We start from the raw sequence: 22,049 nt of genomic DNA on the forward strand, positions 1-22,049 counted from the left end.
TCAAGTCTGGTATATTTGCATTGATTGTGGTTACGGCGCATTTAACTTTTCCAAAACAGCTTTTCTGTACCGCACATGGGAAGACCTGAGGGTGAGTGTAAATTAGGATTGTTTGGCCAGTGGTGTGTGCAAAAATTTCTTGTAGAACCAAGAATTATTTCTTTAGTATTTTACACATTTAAAAAAAATAGGTAGACCTGTCCATTGATTCCAGGTTGCTCACGGTTTCCAGAAGCCCTTCTCAATGCAGCAGTGAGGTTGGAGCCTTAGGGGCGCTGTAGCCCCTCCCACCAGGTCATTCCCGTCCGGGAGGGTGCTGGGACGCCTGCACTGCGGCAGACGAACACGCCTGCGCAGCCGCAGGGGTGGGCTGGTGCGCATGCGCAGGCGGGCTCGTGCGCGCAGCCTGCAGCTGCGGCAGCGAGTCTTGCGCAGAGTGGAGCGGCCGCCGGAGATGTCTGACGCTTTGGTTTGAGGAGCGGTCAGTGACGCGATGGAGCGAGCAAGGTCAGCTGCGCCCGTGGCTTCTCTCAAGAGACAGCCTGGGGAGCGGCCACTTTTATTCATCAGATACTCCAAGCTCTCAGGGCTTGGAATACTGTGTAAACTGGGAATTGGGGCCCTAAAGTCCTTTGTTCTGGAGAACCAGAGCCGGAACGTTCAGATGCTTGCTGTTGTGCCATCCCGCCCGACGGTGTCCTGTCTGCTTGCTTTGGGACGCATCCCCCCATGTACCCCCAACTGTGGTGTTGCGACAGGTCCTCAGGTCCTGTTGGGGGTGCCCGCGGTGGGAAGGGCAGTGGTGATGGGGAGCATGCAGGGTAACCGCAGTGGGTTGGAGACGTGGGTGGAGGTGGGTCCATCGGGGTGATCGCAGTTCTGTGGAGTGAGGGGACGTGGGCGGACCGGTGCATTGGGGGCTTTAGGCAATGGTAGGTATATTGGTGTGATCGTGGCAGGGCGAAGGTACACGGAGTGACCAGTACTTATGGGGTGTTGGGTGGGGGTAGGTGTATTGAAGTGACTATTGCACGGTGGAGCAGGGTATGTGGGGAGACTGCGGTTGCAATTTGTCACAGAGGAGGCTGTGGCAATGGACCAGGGGCATGAGTTGCCGCAACCGTGGTGGGGATTGTGTTGGTGATCGCGGCACGGAGAGGGTCCGTAGGAAGTGGCTGGGAGGTCAGGGGAAGGCAGCGGTGTTGGGCATGGCGGCGGTGGGCTTTGGCAGCGGTGGGCATGGCGGCAGTGGGCATGGCGGCGGGGGGGACTGTTGCTGTCTGGAGTGACTGAAAGATGCTGAATGATCGCTGTGGCGGGAAGGGGGCGTCACAAGGAGAGGCAGCAGCACAGTCCGCAGCCTTTAATTTTCCTGTGACTTGCATTGGTCATCTGGTTTGCCCAGCATGGTGATGGTGCTTTTTTATTAAAACTGCGCAATGCTGACAGTGCTGCAGGGGCTGCAGAAATGCGTGGAGTCCCTGCGTTGTGTACTCCTTCAGGAACCCTCGTTTTTGAGGCTATAGCATAAGACAGGAATGTGCAGAACTTGCACTTAAACATCTTCTGACTGATACGGCATGCGATGCCGGAGGGGTGCTCTTTTTTTTGCCACTGTTTTTCTCTAAGCAAGCAGACCTTGGAAGGCTGTGTTGAAATAGCCTGGGGTCTGCGTTGCGTCACCGCCATTGTGCTGTTCCTTCAAGATGGCCGACGCTGCAGCGGTTCGGACCTGCGCATGCGCAGCAGGGTGGGTGTGGCCGCCACCTCCCTGGAGAGCTGCCAGTGGGGAGGGGGCGGCGTGTGTGTGTGTGTGTGTGTGTGTGTGTGTGTGTGCGCGCGCGCGCGCGCGCGTGTGCGCACGCTCGGTTTCTGCTATGCTGATACCCCTCCAGGGTTCAGTAGTGAGGAGAGGCAGGCCGGCCAAGGTGGGTGGCTGCCCCTTCCCCAATGTGCTGCTTGGGGAAGGATGCAGGTTGCGTAGACATAGCAGAGGTAACAGCCACCTCCACCTGCAACGGGGCGAGATGGGGGAGGGGGGAAAAAGGAGTGGGAGTTTATGCTTATTCAGCCTTTGCCTGCAAGGGATGGCAGCCCTCCCCTTCTCCTGGCTTACAAAGCAGTTGTTCCTTTCCCGTTGTAGTGCTGTAGAGGGAGGAGGAGGGAGATAGGTTGGCGCAGGCTCCGCCTAGCAAGCTTGGCAGCCGCCCCCTACCCACGGTGCAGCAGTGGAAGACGGGAGGGGAATGTGGCTAGAGGCCAGGGATTTGTACCACCTCCTCCTGTATGGGATGGCAGCTGCACTGGGCTCCTGCTTTTCTGTTCTGCTGTGAACTGGAGTGGTGAGGTTCTGGAGGTCATCAAAGGTGCATCCACCCCAAGACCAGATGTGCTGCTTCAGGAAGCTCCATTAATGGTAGAGATTTTAAATTGGTTTTCTGACTACTTAGAAAATCCTACCTTTTTATTTTTGTAGCTCCTTTTTTGGTTGTATTATGCACTAATTATCCATTTTCAAAGTGGATTTGTTAATCCCTTTTTAAATTCGCTGTCGTCGTTGATTTCCACTTAATACATTTGATAAATGTCACCATTTAAGAGTCACTTGTCCTTCTTAATTTCTGGATAGTCCTTTCTGATGCACTGCGTACTTACTTTAAATGGGTTGGGGGAGAGGGCATCATGGCTCTTCCCGACTAGGGTTGAAAGGTATTTCAAACACTGGACCTCTTCGTCTTCTGGAACGTGAAAGCTGCAAGTGGTGTTTGCTCAAAGAGGAGAAAAGAGAATCAGAAAAGTGGAGACAATCCTGTTGGGGTGGGGTTGTGCTTGGGACCAGAGTTACTGTCTTTTCTTGGATTTTTAAAGATCATTTTTGAAGTTGGAGCTATGAAAATTAGGTGAGAAAGGTCAGTGAATAAAGTAACTCCTTTTTCATTTTCGTCGTTTTTTAAAAAAATAATTTTATTCTAAGGATTTTGTCTTTTCCAGGATTTTCATGTGGTTACCTCTATTGTATTTACGTTTTCCCTCTGTCTCTCATACCTGGTATGTCTTGTTGCACTGAGTTGTAATAGAAAAGTTAAATCTACGATGCCTGAAAAGCCTTGTTCTGGAATAATCTATCTTTGGGTAGTTTTAAAAATAGCAGGCGTCTGGGATTTTACATGACATTAATAATTTACCCCTTTTTTTTCCTGCTTGCACGAAGATAGCACTTCAAATGCATGTATTTCTTGGTTTAACTTCATTTGGCTATTTGCAACCTGAATATTTAGCCTGGTCCGCCATTTTGTAGTCTTTCATTCAGCCCCATGGTCCCAACATGGCGGATGCCTTTGGAAAGGCCTCTCAAAGTTTCAAGGTCTGTGTCCTACTCAGTGAACTGGCTCTGTACCGGGGCTTTTTGGAAGCGGGGAGTGTTAGCCCTTCCTGTGATGCAGAGGAAGGAACCTTGGTTGAGAGGCCCTTATATTGTTGTCTAAGGCAGGGTACTAGCTGATGTGGGTTTATTCACAGACCTTGCCTTACCTTGATTTTACAGTTCTATCTAATTAGTGTGTCACTGCTGAAATGTTTTTCCTACTTATGGTTACTCTGTATCGTTATGTTTCCCCTCTCCTGTTCCTTTTCCTAATGAACGCTTGTTTTCCAAAAAATTTAGTTTTTAAGATGTCAAGGATTCCAAGATAATCTCCTTTGTTTGTCACTGCCCTGTGTTAGATAGCTGTTCTTAGAAAGAATCATTGAAGAAAGCAGGTTGTGGGTACTGCCTTCAATGACTGGGACAGTGAGCTTTTAAAAATCTTACTGCTTCCGCGTGAAGACCTATGACTAGTCCTGTCTCCTCCATTTGTGTGTGTGTGTGGCCCAGAGCCGGAAAGCTTGATTGAGAATACTGATTAAGGCAGCCTCTCTCCATTTTTGGATGCCAGCTGGCTCAAAGTTCTGTTTTTTTGTTTCCTTTAAAGAGACCAGGGTATCCCTATATTGTCCAGGCTGGACTCGAACTACTGGACTCAAGCTATATCCTCCTCCACCTCAGTCTTTCTGGACTATAGGAAAAGGTCACTGTGGCTGACCCAAATTCTCTTTTTGGTAATTCTCCCCAGGTTTTGTTTTGGAGGCACTGGGGTTTCTTACGTTTCTGGGGTACAGATTAGAAGGCTGTCACGTTAACTTTTTTGTTTAGGAGACAGGGGTCTGGCTGTGTTGCCCCGGTTGGAGTGTAGTGGTGCAGGTGTGGCTCCCTGTAACCTCAAACTCCTAAATCAATCTAGACTCCTGCCTCAGCCTCCCAAGTAGCTGTTATTGTAGGCTTGAGGTGCTGCGCCCAGCTAATTTTTTTTTTTTTAATTGTAGAGAAAGGTCTCCCTATGTTGCTCCGACTGGTCTGGAACTCCTGGACTCAAGCAGTGCTCATGCTTAGGCCTCCCAAAGTACTGGCATTGTAGACGAGCCGCTGTGCCTGGCCAAATTTATTTGTTTATTTATTTGTGTATTTATGCTTATTCTTGAGATCTTAAATTTTATAGTAAATTTAGACAGTTAGTGATAGAATTGGGATCCCATTGCTTTTTGCTTTTCAGGTTATGTATTTCCAGGTTATTACTTTCAGTATAAGTAATTTGAGGGCAAGCATTTAACACTGTTTATATGTGGTGGTTTTTTCATGATATCCTCAGTTTCATAAAATGTTAGTTTCTGTGTTGGGGATGCAGTTAAATAAATGTATATGTGTATGTGAATGTATCCAAACCAGTCTTTTCAAAATAAATCTCATAGACGACATTTACATGTAGATTAAGTAGATTTAAGCCAGGCATGGTGGCTCACTTCTGTAATCCCAGCACTCTGGGATGCCAAGGCAGGAAGATCACTGGAGCTTGGGAGTTAAAGCTTGGATAGTGAGACCTTGTCTCTACATTTATAAAAGATAAATTCAAGGGCTAGGCAGAGTGGCTCACACCTGTAATTCCATCACTTTTGCAGGCTGAGGCAGGCAGATCGCCTGCTGTCAGGAGTTGGAGACCAGCCTGGCCAACATGGCAAAACCCTGTCTCTACTAAAAATTACAAAAATTAGCCAGGCACGGTGGTGGGCACCTGTAATCCCAGCTACTCAGGCTGAGGCAGAAGAACCGCTTGAACCCAGGAGAAAGGGGTTGCACTGAGCCTTTGCACTCCAGCCCAGGCAACAAGAGCAAAACTCCGTCTCAAAAACAAAATAAAATAAATAATAATTAAAAAATAAGTTCAAAAAACAAAAACAAGACAAAAGACAAAAAATATAAGTTCAGAAAGTTGGAATAATAGAACATTTTGGTTTGATGGCTGTTTCCTCAGTTGACCTCAGACTTAACTATATTGAGCAACTACTGAATGGGTTTTTTTCATTGTTTTCTTTTGTTTTCTTTTTTTTTGTAAGACAGTGTTTGCGATTGTATACTATGTACTATTAGATTAATCATGATTTAGTTGATAGTTCCTTTTATTTATTTATTTTTTGAGATGGAGTGTCACTCTGTCACCCAGGATGGAGTGCAGTGGTGCTGTCTCTGCTCACTGCAACCTCCACCCCCAGGTTCAAGGGATTCTCCTGCCTCAGCCTCCTGAGTAGGTGGGATTACAGGGGCACACCACCGTATCTGGCTAATTTTTGTATGTTTAGTAGAGGCGGGTTTCACCATGTTGGTCAGGCTGGATAGTTTCTTTAATTGTATTATGTTATAAATTATTAACTATATTTGCATGCCCACCATAATATAACACTGATCAATACTAAATTCCTTTTCATGGCTGAATGATATTCCTTTGGCTATACCATATTTTATTAATTCATAAGTTGATGGACATTTGAGTTTTCACTTTTTGTCTGTTATGAATATTGCTACTGGGAACATGTATGAGTTTGGGTCTTCATCTACCAGTGGAGTTAGTGTCATATGTTAATTTCATGATTAACATTTTTAGGAAGTTTCCAAAAGCTACATATACCGTTATATGATCCCACCAGCAATTCCCCACCTCCTTCCCATATACTGTGGTGTCAGATGGTGGCCTTTCAGTGGGGTTTTTCTTTTTGAGGCAGGGTCTGACTGTGTCACCAAGGCTGGTGTGCAGTGGCATGATCTCAGGTCACCACAGCCTCTGCCTCCCAGGCTCAAGGGCCCCTCTCACCTCAGCCTCCTGAGTAGTTGGCACCACAGGCATGGACCACCACACCCAGCTAATTTTTGTATTTTTTTGTACAGACGTTGCCCAAGCTGGTCTTGACCTCCTGAGCTCAAGTGATCAGCCAGCCTCAGCCTCCCATGAGCCAATGTGCCCCACCTAAGTGGGGTTTGGATTTGCATATTTAGTGACTAATGTTCAGCATCATTTCATATAGATTAGCCATTGGTTTATGTTTGGAGGACTGTCTATTCAAGTGTTACCCATTGTAGCAATAGAATTTGCCCTTTTATTGTTGAGTTGTAACAGTTCCTTACATATTCTGGCTATCAAACTTGAAAAAATACTTCTGTGATGTGTGATTGACATACAAAAACTGTAGATAATGTTAAAAGTTGCTATGCTGAAGAGGTAAGTATATGCCTTTGAAATTATTATCTTATCACAATTAGTGGCGTAAATGTATCCATCACCTGAAAAAGTTTCTTTGCCTCTATCTTTTTTTTTCATTGTTTAGATTTTATTTTTGTTTTTGGATATTAGACGCTTAGCTGTACGTTTAGCAAATATTTTTTCGTATTCTGCTTATCCTTTCACTTTAGTGTTTTTGGAACAAAGTTGATTTGTTGTCGAAGTACATTTTATCTCTTATACTGCTTGTAATTCAGTTACACTTAATAGACCATTCTGTAATCAAAAATAATAAACATCAGTGTTTAAAAGTTTGCCATTTAAAAATCAAATATGTGACATGACTTGAAATATTTAAATTCTTGAAGGAATAAAACAGCTGTGTGTTATTGGTAAGCTGTTTTACCAATCTAAAAGTCTAACGTGGCTTAGAAACATCTAGGGTTCAGAAAATTATTAATAGCTTTTGGCAGGTATCCTTTGAATTTTGCTTTTGAGATATTACTTGTATTAGTGAAAGGCCCTATTTATCATCTTTAAGGTTTCATAGGTGGTTTGTGCAGTCCTTAACATGGCTAGTCCAAGTGTAGGATTTCATCTTCTGTTCCCTTGAGCAGCCATTTTGTAAGGGATTCTGCACATCATAAAATGGCGTGGTTTTTTGTTTTTGTTATGTTGATAGTTTTTAGCCTGAACAGCTCTTCTATTGCTTTGCAAATCCTAAAGCACCATCTGCGTGGTTTTTTAAGTAGATATTTTATAATTAAACTACGTTCTGCAATTCCACCATACAAAAGTACGTCTATTGTATCCTTAAAATATTTTTTGAAACCATTTTTGAAATAAGGTTTACTGTTTTTAGGGGGAAGGTGAGTAAGGTAGTGGTGGTATGTGTATATATGTCTGCATAAGTGGGAAGTTTATATGTATGTGACTAAAAATATAAGTTGATACACTATTTTAATTCCATTTTCTGATTTTTTAAAAGCAGGTTTTCTGAATTCACAGGCTTCTAAAAGGAGAAAAGTGGGTAGAGCATAGATTCTGACTGAAGGCTAAAGAAGGCTAAAGAACTAATAATTTTACCTTTTTTAATTAGGTTTAATAACACATTATATTAAATGTAGCTCAAAATACAACCTTGACAATAGTTATTTCATAGATTGATGCAGTCTACCAAACAAATCCCTCTTTTTTTCTGTTTCAGGGATCGCTTACACCTGAGACGGACTACAGAACAGCACGTACCAGAGGTGGAGGTCCAAGTCAAACGCAGAAGGACTGCCTCACTGAGCAGCCAAGAGTGAGTACAGACTGTATTTAAAACAAATGCAAGTGAGAATCCTGTTTCAGATTGGAACAAAATATCATGCAGTGAGGTGATTCAAATGAACTTAATTGAGGAAGCAGACACGTGTACTACAGAAGATGTAGTTAGAAAATCAATGAAATTCTTAACCGTATTATTAAAATAACTCACCCTCTTACAGATTTTAGTATAATCTATTTTCTTTTTTCTTATGCATGTCTAAGTCATTTTATCTTTATAAAAATTTGTAATTACCCTTCAACATAAAGCATATTTACATTTTTTCTGCATTCTTATATTATTAAATCACTTTGTATGTTTGCAAAATGTACTGTGCACTGAAGTTATTACATATTCTTGCTCTGGTATTTAGGTGTTTGTTTTTGGTTAGTGTGTTCTGTTAAGATTTAAAATACATTGCTGTTTTTCATCCTGTTTTTAGTGTGTGCATATATATATATATATATATATTTTTTTTTTTTTTTTTTTTTTTTTCTGAGACGGAGTTTCACTCATGTTACCCAGGCTGGAGTGCAATGGCGCGATCTCGGCTCACCGCAACCTCCGCTCCTGGGTTCAGGCAATTCTCCTGCCTCAGCCTCCTGAGTAGCTGGGATTACAGGCACGCACCACCATGCCCAGCTAATGTTTTTTTTTTTTTTTTTTTGTATTTTTAGTAGAGACGGGGTTTCACCATGTTGACCAGGATGGTCTCGATCTCTTGACCTCGTGATCCACCCGCCTCGGCCTCCCAAAGTGCTGGGATTACAGGCTTGAGCCACCGCGCCCAGCCTAGTGTGTGCATATATATATGTAGAATGTATACATAGGATGTATTTACAGACACACTTAGTCACACATTTTAATTTACACTTCTAGAAGGGACATTTTAATTAAAAATATGTAAACATTTTAAATGACCTAATACATATTTAATCCATGTTGAAACTTTGGCGTTTTGTCATTGTCATTAAAATTTTGACAGGGCTGGGCACGGTGGCTCATGCCTGTTATCCCAGCACTTTTAGAGGCTGAGGCAGGTGGATCACGAGGTTAGGAGATAGAGACCATCCTAACCAACGTGGTGAAACCCCATCTCTACTAAAATAAAAAAAAATCATCTGGGTATGGTGGTGCATCCCTGTAGCAGCTACTCGGGAGGCTGAGGCAGGGGAATTGCTTGAACCTGGAGACAGAGATCACAGTGAGCTGAGATCACACCACTGAACTCCAGCCTGGCAACACAGCAAGACTCTGTCTCAAAACAAACAAAAAATGCAGAAATTAGCAGACATGGTGGTGTGTGCCTGTAATTCCAGCTACCCAGGAGGCTGAGGCAGAAGAATTGCTTGAACTCGGGAGGTGGAGGTTGCAGTGAGCCGAGATCATGTCATTGCATGATCTCTTGCTCAGCCTGGGCAGCAGAGCAAGACTTCCTCTCAAAAACAAAAAATCACTGATTTATTTTAAATTTTTAAATTGATTTTATTCTGTCTTTCAGTGTATATGTCACTAAATCAGCTCTTATTCTTTAGGGCCGGATGATGCATTGAGAGTTCAAAGGGAAATTTGAAATTGGAGCTGGGTAGTTGTCTTAATCTATTTTATGCAAAGCTTCAAATGTCTTTTCAAATTTGTGTTCTGCACTTTATGAATTAAATACTGTATAGGCTGCCTCTTATTTTCTCAGTCTTTTGTCTTCTGTTGGGTTACAGGTTAAACCTGAGGGGGACATTGCAATAGGAAATTCTTAAGAGAATTTCCTGTCAAGATGCAGGTTTTTTTTTTGACTGAAACACTTCTTAGACCTTTATTAAATCAGAGATTTAGTTACCATTTGTAAACAAAGAGGTTAGAATGGAGAAAGCCCAAATTAAGATTTATTTAGTGACTAGAGTGTGAATAAGAGTATGAAGAGTTAAAGGTATGTGCAGTGCAATTCTGACTACCTGGAGTTAGTGCCAATTTCACTGTACAGATGCCTTCCAGAGCATTCCCCTCCATGCAGACTTCAACTCCAGGCTGGCACCCACACTTCTGATTATCTATAGATTTCTGAGGTCCTGCTATCTTCTTGGGTTTTATAAATGACTAGTAGAACTCAAGAAAGTGCTATATTTATTAGTTTTATTATAAAGGATACAAATCAGCAGATGCATAGAGCAAAACCTGGGCAGATCCCCTACAAAGTTTCTCTGCCCCCAGGATGCATTACTTGCACATTAGTGTACATTATCACTCAGGAAGCTCACTAGAGCTCCAGATGTCCAGGATTTTTGTTGGGAACTCGTTATGTTGACAAGACTGAATCTTTGGACGTGTCACTGAATTCAGTCAGCAACTCTCCTGCCCTCCCAGGAGGGCTTGCTCAAAGCCCCAACCCTTTAATCTTTGTTTGAACTTTTGTGGCCTGGTTAGTCACCATCCTGAGACATCTCATTAGCATGAACTCAGGTGTGATCCTAGGGACTCACCTTGAATAGCAAACACATTCCTTTCACTTGGTAAATTCCATGAATTTATAGGTTACTTCCAGAAACTACGGCCAGCTAAATTCTTTATTATGCAGAAGCATGTTTTAAATGTTATTGAAAAACTATAGAAAGAAGTCCAATTTCTAAGTCCTTATATACCAACAGTGACAGAATAGTTGGTGATTCCCGACATCCTCACCTCAAGGCAAGCTAAGGGCAATTTTCTGTATCTCTTCCTTCTCATGATCAGATTTTACAGCCAGATTACTGATTCATTGGGGTATGTTGAGGGCTTTTCTCTGGAATTCCCTGCTTACCAGTAGAAGGTTGGTTTACATACTTTGTTTTTTGAGACAGAGTCTCACCCTTGCCCAGGCTGGAATGCAATGGTGCGATCTTGGCTCGCTACAACCTCCACCTCCCGGGTTCAAGCAATTATCCTGCCTCCCGAGTAGCTGGGATTACAGGCATGGGCCACCACGCCCAGCCAATTTTTGTATTTTTAGTAGAGACAGGGTTTTTCCATGTTGGTCAGGTTGGTCTTGAACTCTTGACTTCAGGTGATCCACCCACCTTGGCCTCTGAAAGTGCTGGGATTACAGGCATGAGCTACCGTGCCTGGCCAGTTTACATATTTTATGAGCCATAAATAGCCCTGGAAGTTCTGTATTTCACATAGTGACTTGTTGGAAGGATCAGTATGAAGGACAGCCTGAACATCTCCCTTCAAAGACTCTAGCAGCATATCCCTCCCCTGACCCCTGGGGAGAAAGGATTGTTTCATCTAGGATAATTTGAAAGTGAGTGACTGTATATGGCACTGATGGTGTCTCTTCAGGGCTACCAGCGCTTGTATTTTTAGTTCTTTGGAAATATCTCTAGACTGGGTAAGTATCTACGTATCCACTAGTCCCTTGTACAATCTGTGTTTAGAGATTAATGTTTTGTTTTATAATTTATCATAAGATAATATCATGCTCTCACGCTGAAGGAAGATCTTCTTGCCTGGCGTGGTGGCTCACACCTGTAATCCTAGCACGTTCAGAGGCCAAAGCAGGTGGTGGATCACCTGAGGTCAGGAGTTCGAGACCAGCCTGGCCAACCTGGTGAAACCCCGTGTCTACTAAAAATACAAAACTAGCCGGATGTGGTGGTGCACTGCACGCCTGTAGTCTTTAGTAAAAATGCAAAAATTAGCTGGCGTGGTAGCAGGTGCCTGTAATCCCAGCTTACTTGGGAGGCTGAGGCAGGAGAATCACTTGAACCCAGAAGGCAGAGGCTGCGATGAGCCAAGATGTCATCATTACACTGTAGCCTGGGCAACAGAATGAGACCCTGTCTCAAAAAAAAAAAAAAAAAAAAAAAAAAAAGGGGAGATCTTAAATGTGTAAGGATCCCTATCATTTATATATATTGTGCTCTTTTTCTAGGTGTCAGTTGTACCCAAGGCGTTCTCAGCAGCAGCAAGTACCTGTGGTGGATTTCCAGGCTGAACTGAGGCAGGCATTCTTAGCTGAGACACCAAGAGGTGGTTAAAGCCATATTGGAATAGCGAGGAATCTGATTCCAAGCAAAAACCAGGTTAGAGCTGATGCAGCAATGATCAGGAATAAAGAATCATTAAAGAATGGGGTGCTTGGGATTCACTTAATTATCAGTGATGTATAACTTTTTTCTTAGAGCTTCATAGAATAATCACATTGCATAAAGTTCAAAAAAGCAAAAGCAGGACCTTAAATTTTCTACCCTGAAAGTTTTTTCATGTTTCTGTATTCCAATTATTGTAGTGCATGCTTTTCAGGTAGTTTTCTTTTGTGGTGGTGTTTTTTTTTTTTAAGTGATATAAAATAATTTTACTATAAATTGCTGTTGAATACCCTGTTACAGTGAATGTTTTATAATCTTTTTGGGGGAGGTGTCATATTTTTCTGCCAGTAGTTTGAACAAAATTTTATTAGCTTTGTATGAAACCTCAGGTAGAAAAATTTTTCCAGATATGCAGATCTGAAAATAAATTTAATCAAGGAATATGAACTTAAGGTACATTTTTCTAAATTTTATTGCAAAGTATTGTATTAGTATTCATAGCCTTCAAAAAAAATAGCCTAGTTAAAACATTCTTTCACAGATTTAGGTATTTTAATTTGAATATAGTTTATGCTTATTGAGTTATAAATACACAGCATATAATTAACCGTAAGTATTACAGAATCTAAATACTCTCTTGTGCTTATTTACTAATTACTTTTTGTTTTGTCCTTTTCAACTTTCTGTTTTAACCAGTGTATTTACTATTTGAATCAGCAGACAGTGTAATAAAAATATTATTCATAATTTTTCAACGTGATGTAGATTTATTTCATTTTATTTTTATGTTGTTGCTTTCATTTTTTAGGAGGAAGCTATTACAAATTTGATATTGATTGATTCCCTTGTTTTCTCTTTGTAATTTTTCTTTTTCTCTACTTTAAGTTTAGAATGCCCTCATTTCTGAGTCTGTTTTTGAAATATTACCCCTCAACTTGAATTAATTAGAATTATTTATGGCCACCATTTTGAGTATTTATTTATTTATTTATTTATTTATTTATTGGGCTACAAAGTCTCTGTAGCCCAGGCTGGAGTGCAGTGGTGTGATCTCTGCTCACTGTAACCTCCACGTCCCAGGTTCAAGTGATTTTCCTGCCTTAGCCGTCCAAGTAGCTGGGATTACAGGTGCCTGCCACTACATCTGGCTAAATTTTGTGTTTTTGGTAGAGATGGAGTTTCACCATGTTGGCCAGGTTGCTCTCAGACTCCTGACCTCACGTGATCCACCTCTCTTGGCCTCCCATAGTGGTGGGATTACAGGCGTGACCCACAGTGCCCAGCTAGCTCATTTTGGGTTTAAATCAAAAGAGACAGAAGTTTTCTGAGAAATACTCCTTGCTTGAATCCTTTATACTCAACATTTTCTAGTTGCATAAGCAGATTGGAATCTTATTATTGTCCCAAGCTGTTCCCTAGAGTAAGGGAATTTTTCATTGAATAGGTGTGTACAATTGATTTTTTTCTTTTTACATAGGAATTTGTTCGCTTCTCAGTTAGTTCACAGATTTTTGTAAATTTCGAAATGTAACATTTAAGTCATGCATTATAATCTGCAAGTAGGATCATCTAATTTTATGATATTTAATTTTATCTTATTGTAGTGTCAACCGCTAGTTCTATGTAAATAGTAACTGCTACTAGGATTCCTTAAGGGCAGGGTTTGGTAATATATCTGGATCACTACTTGTTTATATATAAATGAAATTTTGTTGGAACACAACTATGTTCATTTATATATGGTGTCTGTGGGTACATTGGTGCTACATTAGTGCAAATTTGAGTAGTTGTAACAGATTGAGTGCCAGACAAAGCCTAAAATGTTTACTGTCTTGCTATTTAAAAGAAAAAAGTGGGTGACTTTTGTTGTAGAGGAGCAGATTCAAAGAAGAAAATACCAAAGTGGGGGCCAGTGAGTATAGTCAAATTGTCATAGAAAGTGATGAAGAATGGATTATAGAAGTATACATGAAGTATACATTACAGGGTAGACAATCAGATAAATTTTGCTGGGAAGGGCTCAATGTAAGAATCATGTTACAGCCTGCTGTGGAGGAGGATGGGTAGTCTTTAATAACGTTTAAACACTTGGTACCCTTTTTCATTAAAATTGTAAGGCACATGATAGCCAGGAAAAATAAGAAACTATGTGGACGGGCGCAGTGGCTCATGCTTGTAATCCTACCACTTCGGGAGTCTGAGGCTGGTGGATCACCTGAGTTCAGGAGTTCAAGACCAACCTGGCCAACAAGGCAGTGATACCCCGTCTGTACTAAAAATACAAATATTAGCCAGTCATGGTGGCAGATGCCTGTAATCCCAGCTACTTAGGAGGCTGAGGCAGCAGAATTGCTTGAACCCAGGCGGCAGAGGTTGCAGTGAGCCAAGATTGTCCCACTGCGCCCCAGCCTGGGCGTCAGAGCAAGACTCTTAAAAAAAAAAAAAAAAAACAGTTATGAGTATTAACTTTTTGTTTGGTACCTAAAAATTTGCTAGGATATATGTCCAATGTATATATCTATATAGATATCTATATACATATGGGTATATATATATATATATGGATCCTAGTGGAGAGAAGAATATAAATACACGTACCCACATATCATATAGCCTCTCAGAGTATGGTAGACTATGTATTTCCCCTGGGTTTGTGTAAGTACGTCGTTCATACCATGATAATATCACCAAATGTATTTCTCCTAATGCATACCCATCATTATGCTATTTATTTATTTTGAGATGGAGTTTTGTTCCTGTTGCCCAGGCTAGAGTGCAGTGGCATGATCTTGGCCCATTGCAACCTTTGCCTCCCAGCTTCAAGCGATTCGCCTGCTGTAGCTTCTCGAGTGGCTAGATTACAGGTGCCCAATACCATTCTGGCTAATTTTTTTGTATTTTTACTAGAGACAGGGTTTCACCATGTTGTTCAGGCTGGTTTCAAACTCCTGACCTCAGGTGATCAACCTGCCTTGGCCTCCCAAAGTGCTGGCATTATAGGCATGAGCCACTGCACCCGGCCACTAACGTGATTTTTAACTTGTCCTTCATTACGTGATGTATGAAAGTTGTTTATGAGAGTCTTACATATACATATTCATAGTTCTATGTTCCCTTTTGATACGGGAAGTCTTCGGGTAGGTTTATAACACATTTAGTTCTTAGTGGGGAAAGACTGCCTACCATCATCTTGAAGCAGGTTTAGGGGGAAGAAAAAATATTGCAGATGATATCATAGGTATTTCAAAAAAAAGGAAAAATTTAAATGAAAGAATAATTGAGATGTTTATGTAGAGATGACTTGATATTATTTTTCAACTAGAGAGAGAGAGACAGTACCTTAATGAAGAATGGAAAGAAAAATACTAAATTTTGGAAAATGAAGCTTAGGTTTTGAAATACTTAGGAATTGCTAGGTAAAATAAAATTCAGTGTGTTTCATCAGTCCTAAACGTGTCAAATGTGGGAGTTAAAAATGAGGAACTAGTGAAGTTTGGTAGTCCCTTGGTGAGGAAGCAAGTATAAGAGGAAGGACGTTTTTTGAACAAGTCTGTCATAGTGATTTTCATGTAAAATTGTCTGCTTGTTTTAAAATGCGATAGATTGCAGTACAGCTTTAACATGCTTTCCTCTGCAGGCTCCATCTGCTCTTTGAAGCTTCTGCCCAGCTTGCATTGTTTCTAGGAGAACCTGCGTGATACCTTTATCTAGAGCCTTCCCCTAGGTCTTCAGAAGCATCAAGTTTTAACTGTGGACATCGGATTTGGTGGAACAGCAATCATGGTAAGCTGTACGTTCAGGTAGAGGGTTGAAAACCTGCTTTAAGGGCCAAAAGGAATAGTTTGCTAGCACGTGCAGTGATTTTGGGTTCTGAATGTTGGAAACAAGGATATATCCATGGATATGAATTCTCATTGCATTGATTATCGGTTGGAGATGAGCTGATTTTTTTCCGTTTTTTCAGACGGAGTCTTGCTCTGTCTCCTAGGCTGGAGTGCAGTCGTGCGATCTTGGCTCTCTGCAACCTCTACCTCCTGGGTTCAAGAGATTCTCATGCCCTAGCCTCTTCATTAGAGACAGAGTTTCTCCATGTTGGCCAGGCTGGTCTTGAACTCCTGACCTCAAGTGATTCACCCACCTCGGCCTCCCAACGTGCTGGGATTATAGGCATGAGACACTGTGCCTGGTCATGAGAAATGTTCTATGATGTCAGAAAATACAGGAGTTTTTAGTCATACTTCCAGTGGTGAAAGGACTACTGCAGATGATGGACTCTCAGGTCAGATTACAATAAAGAGGACTTTAAAAACAGAAGGGTTCGGGCATGAATGGTACAGAGAAAAGCAGTCTGGAGAGAGAGAAGACCCTACATGATTGTGGTTTGGTTTACTTAGGGAGAGTGGACAGTTTAGAGCATGCATTGTCAAAGAGGAGGATAATCACCCCTAAGGAGGTGAAAATTGGTTCTTGAGATGTGAAAAACTTTTGATAATCCTTTGTAGTCCTTCAGAGAGCCATAGTAAATATGGAACAATGTTGGTGGAAAAGGAGGAAAGAATATTTGTTCAGTTAAGGAAACCAGGCTTGGATTACGTAAGAGTGGAGATGAAACAGAAGATGGCTAGGGTGTAGGCATGCTAAATGTGACTCTTGTCTTACTGCTTCCAGACTGTGGGCAAGAGTAGCAAGATGCTGCAGCACATTGACTATAGAATGAGATGCATCCTACAAGATGGCCGAATCTTCATTGGCACTTTTAAGGCTTTCGACAAGCATATGAATTTGATCCTCTGTGATTGTGATGAGTTCAGAAAGATCAAGTAAGGTTGATATGGGTGAATGGGGTTGGAGACAGAGGCAATGGGAAGGGAAAGGCCATAGGTGGATTAAGGGATTTCCAAGGGTAACTGAAGTAGGTAGGGAAACTATGGTAGGGCCAGTCTATTGTTTAAACTCTAGACTTGATCTCTGAATTAGGTCAGAGTCTGCATCTAAACTCTTTCAAGTTTGTGAAACAATCATATATTTATTACTGGGAATAAAAGCATATGCTATGATCAAAATATTAAGTTACTTTATTTTTAAAATTGAGAAACATGCTATTGTTAATTGGTTGGCTTCTGCAGCGGTCTTATACCGAAGAAGTCTTGGTTGAAATAGACAATACCAATTTTTCTTTATGGTTGAGGAGTTGGGATATAGTTACCATTTGCTTATTACTGTTCCCATTGTTTTTTACCATTAATTCAGTTCCATGTCACCTGTCATTATGATTAATTATTTAAGTAATTTATTTTATTTTATTTTATTTTTTTTTTGAGACCGAGTTTCGCTCTTGTTATCCACACTGGAATGCTGTGGCACAATCTAGGCTCACCGCAACCTCCGCCTCCTGGGTTCAGGCAATTCTCCTGCCTCAGCCTCCCGAGTAGCTGGGACTACAGGCACGTGCCACCATGCCCAGCTAATTTTTGTATTTTCATTAGGGACAGGGTTTCACCATGTTGACCAGGATGGTCTCGATCTCTTGACTTCGTGATCCACCAGCCTTGGCCTCCCAAAGTGCTGGGATTATAGGCGTGAGCCACCGCGCCCGCCCTATTTAAGTAATTTTTTAAAGAGATTACCATTTTAATATAAAAATCGAAGTTCAATTTTGTCTTTTTTTTTTTTTTTTTTGAGACATAGTCTCACTCTTTGACCCAGGCTGGAGTGCAGTGGCTCAATCTCAGCTCACTGCAACCTCTGCCTCCTGGGTTCAAGCGATTCTCTTGCCTCAGCCGCCTGAGTAGCTGGGACTACAGGCACATGCCACCACACCTGGCTAATTTTTTATTTTTAGTAGAGACGGGGTTTCACCACGTTGGCCAGGTTAGTCTCAAACTCCTGACCTCAGATGACCTGCCTGACTCAGCCTTCCAAAGTGCTGGGATTATAGGCGTGAGCCACTGCACTGAGCCCAGTTTTGTCTTTCTTAAAAGGTATTTTACAAAAGAAATTAGTCTTGTTGTAGTGTAACATCAAGGGAGCATTCTGTAAAAGACTAAAGTTAGATCAGAAAAGAGCTTTATTGTTTACTCTTGTATTATTAACAGTGTTTAGAGATTTCGTTTGTTTTTCAGTCACAACTCAGTAAATGTTTAAATAGCATCAGTTTTCTTAATTGATACTTGATGTTGTATAAATATTTTGATGAGTGAGTGATATAGGCATCACTAAAATTTATCTCACTAAAATTTAATTCTGATTTATAGGCCAAAGAATGCGAAGCAACCAGAGCGTGAAGAAAAGCGGGTTTTGGGTCTGGTGTTGCTACGTGGGGAGAACTTGGTATCCATGACTGTGGAGGGGCCACCCCCCAAAGATGTAAGGAAGACGTAGGGCAAGACAGAACTTAAATTTGCAAGAACATCCTATTATGTGAGACATCTGAAATCAGGGTACAGCACAGGCACAGTTTAACATACATTGGCAAATAAAATGTGCCAGTCACTTAATCTCAATTGTTGGTTGCCTATTCTATTTGGGATTAAGAGTTTTTTTGTGAATTATTCTACATGCTGGGCATTACCCAGGGTAGGAGTTGCTGATTTGTTTTTGCTTGGTATTTTTATAAAAGAGATGTTTTCATAATTTGACAAAATGTGCATTTTAAGCACAGGATACCTCCATAGTATACTTACTTGTTCATTTGGATCACAACTAGTATGAGATAGGTGCCCTGAGAAAATGGTGGAGAGAAGTGATCTCTGATGAATAAGAATACTGAGAACTTTGGTAAATCATTTGGTTTTAGGTTATAAATTTTCTTGTTTCAGACTGGCATTGCTCGTGTACCACTTGCTGGAGCTGCAGGAGGCCCTGGGGTTGGTAGGGCAGCTGGTAGAGGAGTACCAGCTGGTGTGCCAATTCCCCAGGCCCCTGCTGGATTAGCAGGCCCTGTCCGAGGAGTTGGGGGCCCATCCCAGCAGGTGAGGAACCAGCAGAGGGTTTTATATTATTGGGAGAATGTGACTAAGCTGGAGGCTGAGAAGATTTGAAAACCTAAGTGTACATGTCATACTATGTAAACAGCCTATAGTCTAGGAGGAACTTGTAGACACATACACAGGGGGAAGGGAATAAAACTAGCCACTTAAAATGGCCATGGGGTGATGAAAGCTACCCAAGTTATTCTTGGTAAGAGTAACTTGCCACTAGTGGTGAGTGAACAGAATGCATGGATATACCAGAGTTGAAAAGTTGAAAGGGCTTTTTAGATGTGAGTGGACCAAGATTAGTTTTTAAAATACGGAAATAGGCCTGGTTATTTTTTATGGTATTTTTAAAATTTGAGTTTCTTCGCTGAGTGCAGTAGGTCACACCTGTAATCCTAGCACTTTGGGAGGCTGAGGCAGGCAGATCTCTTGAGCTCAGGAGTTCGAGACCAGCCTGGCCAATGTGGTGAAAACCCCCATGTCTACTAAAAATACAAAAATCAGCTGGGCTTGGTGGTGGGTGCCCGTAATCCCAGCTAGCCAGCAGACCGAGACAGGAGAATCAACCACTTGAACCCAGGAATGGGAAGTTGCAGTGAGCCGGTATCAAGCCATTGCACTCCACCCTGGGTGACAAGAGTGAAACTCTGTCTCAAAAAAACATGGGAATGATGAGAGAAGTACATCATTGCAACAGTTAATTGTATCTAATAGGCCATTTTTCTAATTTATTTTCTGTGTGTGAATAATGTGAAGTTTTGCCTTACTTGTTTCTCGCCCTGTCTTCTCAGGTAATGACTCCACAGGGAAGAGGCACTGTAGCAGCTGCTGCTGTTGCTGCGACTGCCAGCATTGCTGGAGCCCCAACACAGTACCCACCAGGCCGGGGGACTCCGCCCCCACCTGTCGGGAGAGCAACCCCACCTCCAGGTAAGGGACTGGTGAAAATGAAGATGAATTTTGGTCTCTGATGTGAGATAGCTTACTGATTTAAGGCATATCCTGAGAACCTAAGAATTGGGGGAATATGCTTCCCTCTTCTAGATACTGGTTTTCGATGAAAGACATAGAAGAGTAATTGTCATATACAAATTATTTGACTCTATCATTATTGTCTGGCCCATTTAGGGATTATTTGGACTAAATTCTAACAACTTTCCTAAGCTAGTTTATAAGGTCTTTATTTCTGCCATTTTTCACTGCAGGTATTATGGCTCCTCCACCTGGTATGAGACCACCCATGGGCCCACCAATTGGGCTTCCCCCTGCTCGAGGGACACCAATAGGTATGCCCCCTCCGGGAATGAGACCCCCTCCACCAGGCATTAGAGGTGAGTGGGAGCATAGGGGCTGGATGGTTCAGCCAGGCCCCTGAATATCTGTATCCTCTTTTTCTCAATGTTTCTATTTCCTTTCAGGTCCACCTCCCCCAGGAATGCGTCCACCAAGACCATAGCATACTGTTGATCCATCTCAGTCTCTCTCTCCCCTGCATTGCGTCTTCTGAAATTGTGTAGAGTGTTTGTGAGCTTTTTGTCCCCTTGTTCTGCATTAATAATAGCTAATAATAAATTCATAGAGCAATTAAACTGTGAGGTACTGTTGTATATATTTTTTTGCCTGTTGATTTTGATGAGATCTTAAGTTACTGTGGATGAGGTGACGCCTATTAAGCAGCTGATTCAAATCATACTCTCTTTAAAAAGTCTTAGGATAAAAAGGTTTTCTGCTTTCTAACTTTTACTTTGTGCCTTGACTGGTGTTGGTTTAATAATGTTTTCATGACCCAGGGGGTTTAAGTGGTTGTACTGTTTCACACATGGCCTCCTGCTTCTCATGTTGCTTTGTCCCATTATCTGAAGGGAAGTGGGGATGGGATGAAAGGCCTTGTAAGGCCACCTGTATAATGAAGAAAATTGTAATGAATCACACTCCATGCTCATTAAATATGAAGGCGTTTGAAATGGAAGTTACTCTTTTTTTTTTTTTTTTTTTGGAATGTTGACCTCAGTTGATCAGGTTTTACCGTGCCCTATGATCAGAGTAGAGGATGTGATACTGGTATATCATTTTCAACCATTGAGTAAGTGTTTATTTATAAATTACTAAATGAGTGGCAGATCCTGGGTACTTGGAGGCAGGAGGTTGCATATTTTAGTTAATAAGTTGTAATACTGATAGTAAAGATAGCTGACGCACTAAAGCATACTTAGCACACTGAAATACAAATTAACAGTTATGTCCAAGGATATCACTAAGTGACATACAGGGAGCTAAATAGTTCAGGAGTGCCCTAGTATCTAGGTCCAGTTTGAGATGGTTGTGGAACAAAGAAGCCATTTATAAAACGGAAGAAATTTTTAGGCGGCAAGGGAATGATTCGCAGTGATGATAACAGTGGATTTTACCAAGTGCTACAGAGATTGGTGTTAATGCTAACGATACTGATAGACTGATTGGAATTACATTTTTTTCTCTTGAATTTACCAGTAGTGGTTGTGAATGTCACCTTTTCCATCTTTTAAATCACATCCTTGCAGGTGGTAATCACCCAAGGAAGAGGAATTATCGGTGACAACAGTTCCTGTTACTGACTTGATAAATGGTCTCTGCCAAAATAGCTTCAAGGATTAATGGCCACTCTCAGGTAAGGAAAATAAAAAGAGGCCAAGCCTTAGTTGCTTTAGGAGAGTATATAATATAGGAGTGACATCACTGTTTTCAGAATTTATAAATGTTCAAACAAGCTTCTTGATTTACCAAAGCCAGAACCAAAGTACTTTATCTGGATCTTTGAAGGCAGAGCTTCTCAGTTCAGACAAATTAACTGATAAGACGAACACTTTTCCTCTGCAAACTGTGGGGTGGGTAGTATGTAGAGAGACCTGTGAGTTCTTTCTATACTGCTCCTCAAGTACTTATAACTGATTACTTTTTTTTTGTTTTTGGAGGGGAAGCGTTTCTCCTTGCATTGGTGCGCTGATGTAGATGGGCCTTAGATTATGGCATGAATGATTATGCAGCATATTTGAAGAAAACCTGTTTTCAGGATATTTTTAATTGAATATGGCCTGTTACATGAGTTAAAGGTAAGTTTTAAGAACTCTAGATTCTGCAG

The 22,049-nt window shown here is 41.6% G+C and overlaps 2 protein-coding genes across 5 annotated transcripts in view; both read left to right on the plus strand.

Moving 5' to 3' along the window:
* The window catches only part of SNRPN (small nuclear ribonucleoprotein polypeptide N), a 60,396-nt gene extending 39,858 nt beyond the window's left edge, over positions 1-20,538 (plus strand). The window contains exons 1-10 of one of the 3 annotated variants that reach the window (XM_032260038.1): positions 340-507; positions 7,792-7,887; positions 11,798-11,948; positions 15,592-15,737; positions 16,623-16,774; positions 18,209-18,320; positions 18,773-18,925; positions 19,723-19,861; positions 20,137-20,262; positions 20,350-20,538. In XM_032260038.1, the coding sequence (XP_032115929.1) occupies positions 15,735-15,737; positions 16,623-16,774; positions 18,209-18,320; positions 18,773-18,925; positions 19,723-19,861; positions 20,137-20,262; positions 20,350-20,387 (723 nt within the window). In that variant the 5' untranslated portion in view covers positions 340-507; positions 7,792-7,887; positions 11,798-11,948; positions 15,592-15,734 and the 3' untranslated portion in view covers positions 20,388-20,538. Of the gene's footprint in view, positions 1-339; positions 508-7,791; positions 7,888-11,797; positions 11,949-15,591; positions 15,738-16,622; positions 16,775-18,208; positions 18,321-18,772; positions 18,926-19,722; positions 19,862-20,136; positions 20,263-20,349 lie in introns of those variants that run through there. The other 2 variants (XM_032260039.1, XM_032260040.1) reach the window with 2 other exon arrangements.
* On the plus strand, positions 345-20,538 carry SNURF (SNRPN upstream reading frame). 2 transcript variants are annotated; one of them, XM_032260043.1, is made up of 10 exons: positions 345-507; positions 7,792-7,887; positions 11,798-11,948; positions 15,592-15,737; positions 16,623-16,774; positions 18,209-18,320; positions 18,773-18,925; positions 19,723-19,861; positions 20,137-20,262; positions 20,350-20,538. In XM_032260043.1, exons 1-3 carry the CDS (start codon positions 494-496, stop codon positions 11,901-11,903), a joined length of 216 nt encoding a protein of 71 aa, XP_032115934.1. In that variant the 5' UTR covers positions 345-493; the 3' UTR covers positions 11,904-11,948; positions 15,592-15,737; positions 16,623-16,774; positions 18,209-18,320; positions 18,773-18,925; positions 19,723-19,861; positions 20,137-20,262; positions 20,350-20,538. The 2 variants fall into 2 exon arrangements, with proteins under 2 accessions (XP_032115934.1, XP_032115935.1); XM_032260044.1 differs by lacking the exons at positions 16,623-16,774; positions 18,209-18,320; positions 18,773-18,925; positions 20,137-20,262; positions 20,350-20,538 and having other exon boundaries at positions 19,723-19,849.
* Positions 20,539-22,049: the final 1,511 nt, after the last annotated feature.

The sequence above is a fragment of the Sapajus apella genome, unplaced genomic scaffold (genome assembly GCF_009761245.1).
Source record: "Sapajus apella isolate SASKATOON/1434 unplaced genomic scaffold, GSC_monkey_1.0 scaffold113, whole genome shotgun sequence".
NCBI classification, from domain to species: Eukaryota; Metazoa; Chordata; class Mammalia; order Primates; family Cebidae; genus Sapajus; species Sapajus apella.

Excerpts from the sequence above, each read along its gene's own strand:
- SNURF (XM_032260043.1), top strand. Across the intron at positions 7,888-11,797 it reads GCCTCACTGAGCAGCCAAGA|GTGTCAGTTGTACCCAAGGC; the intron begins GTGAGTACAGAC and ends CTCTTTTTCTAG.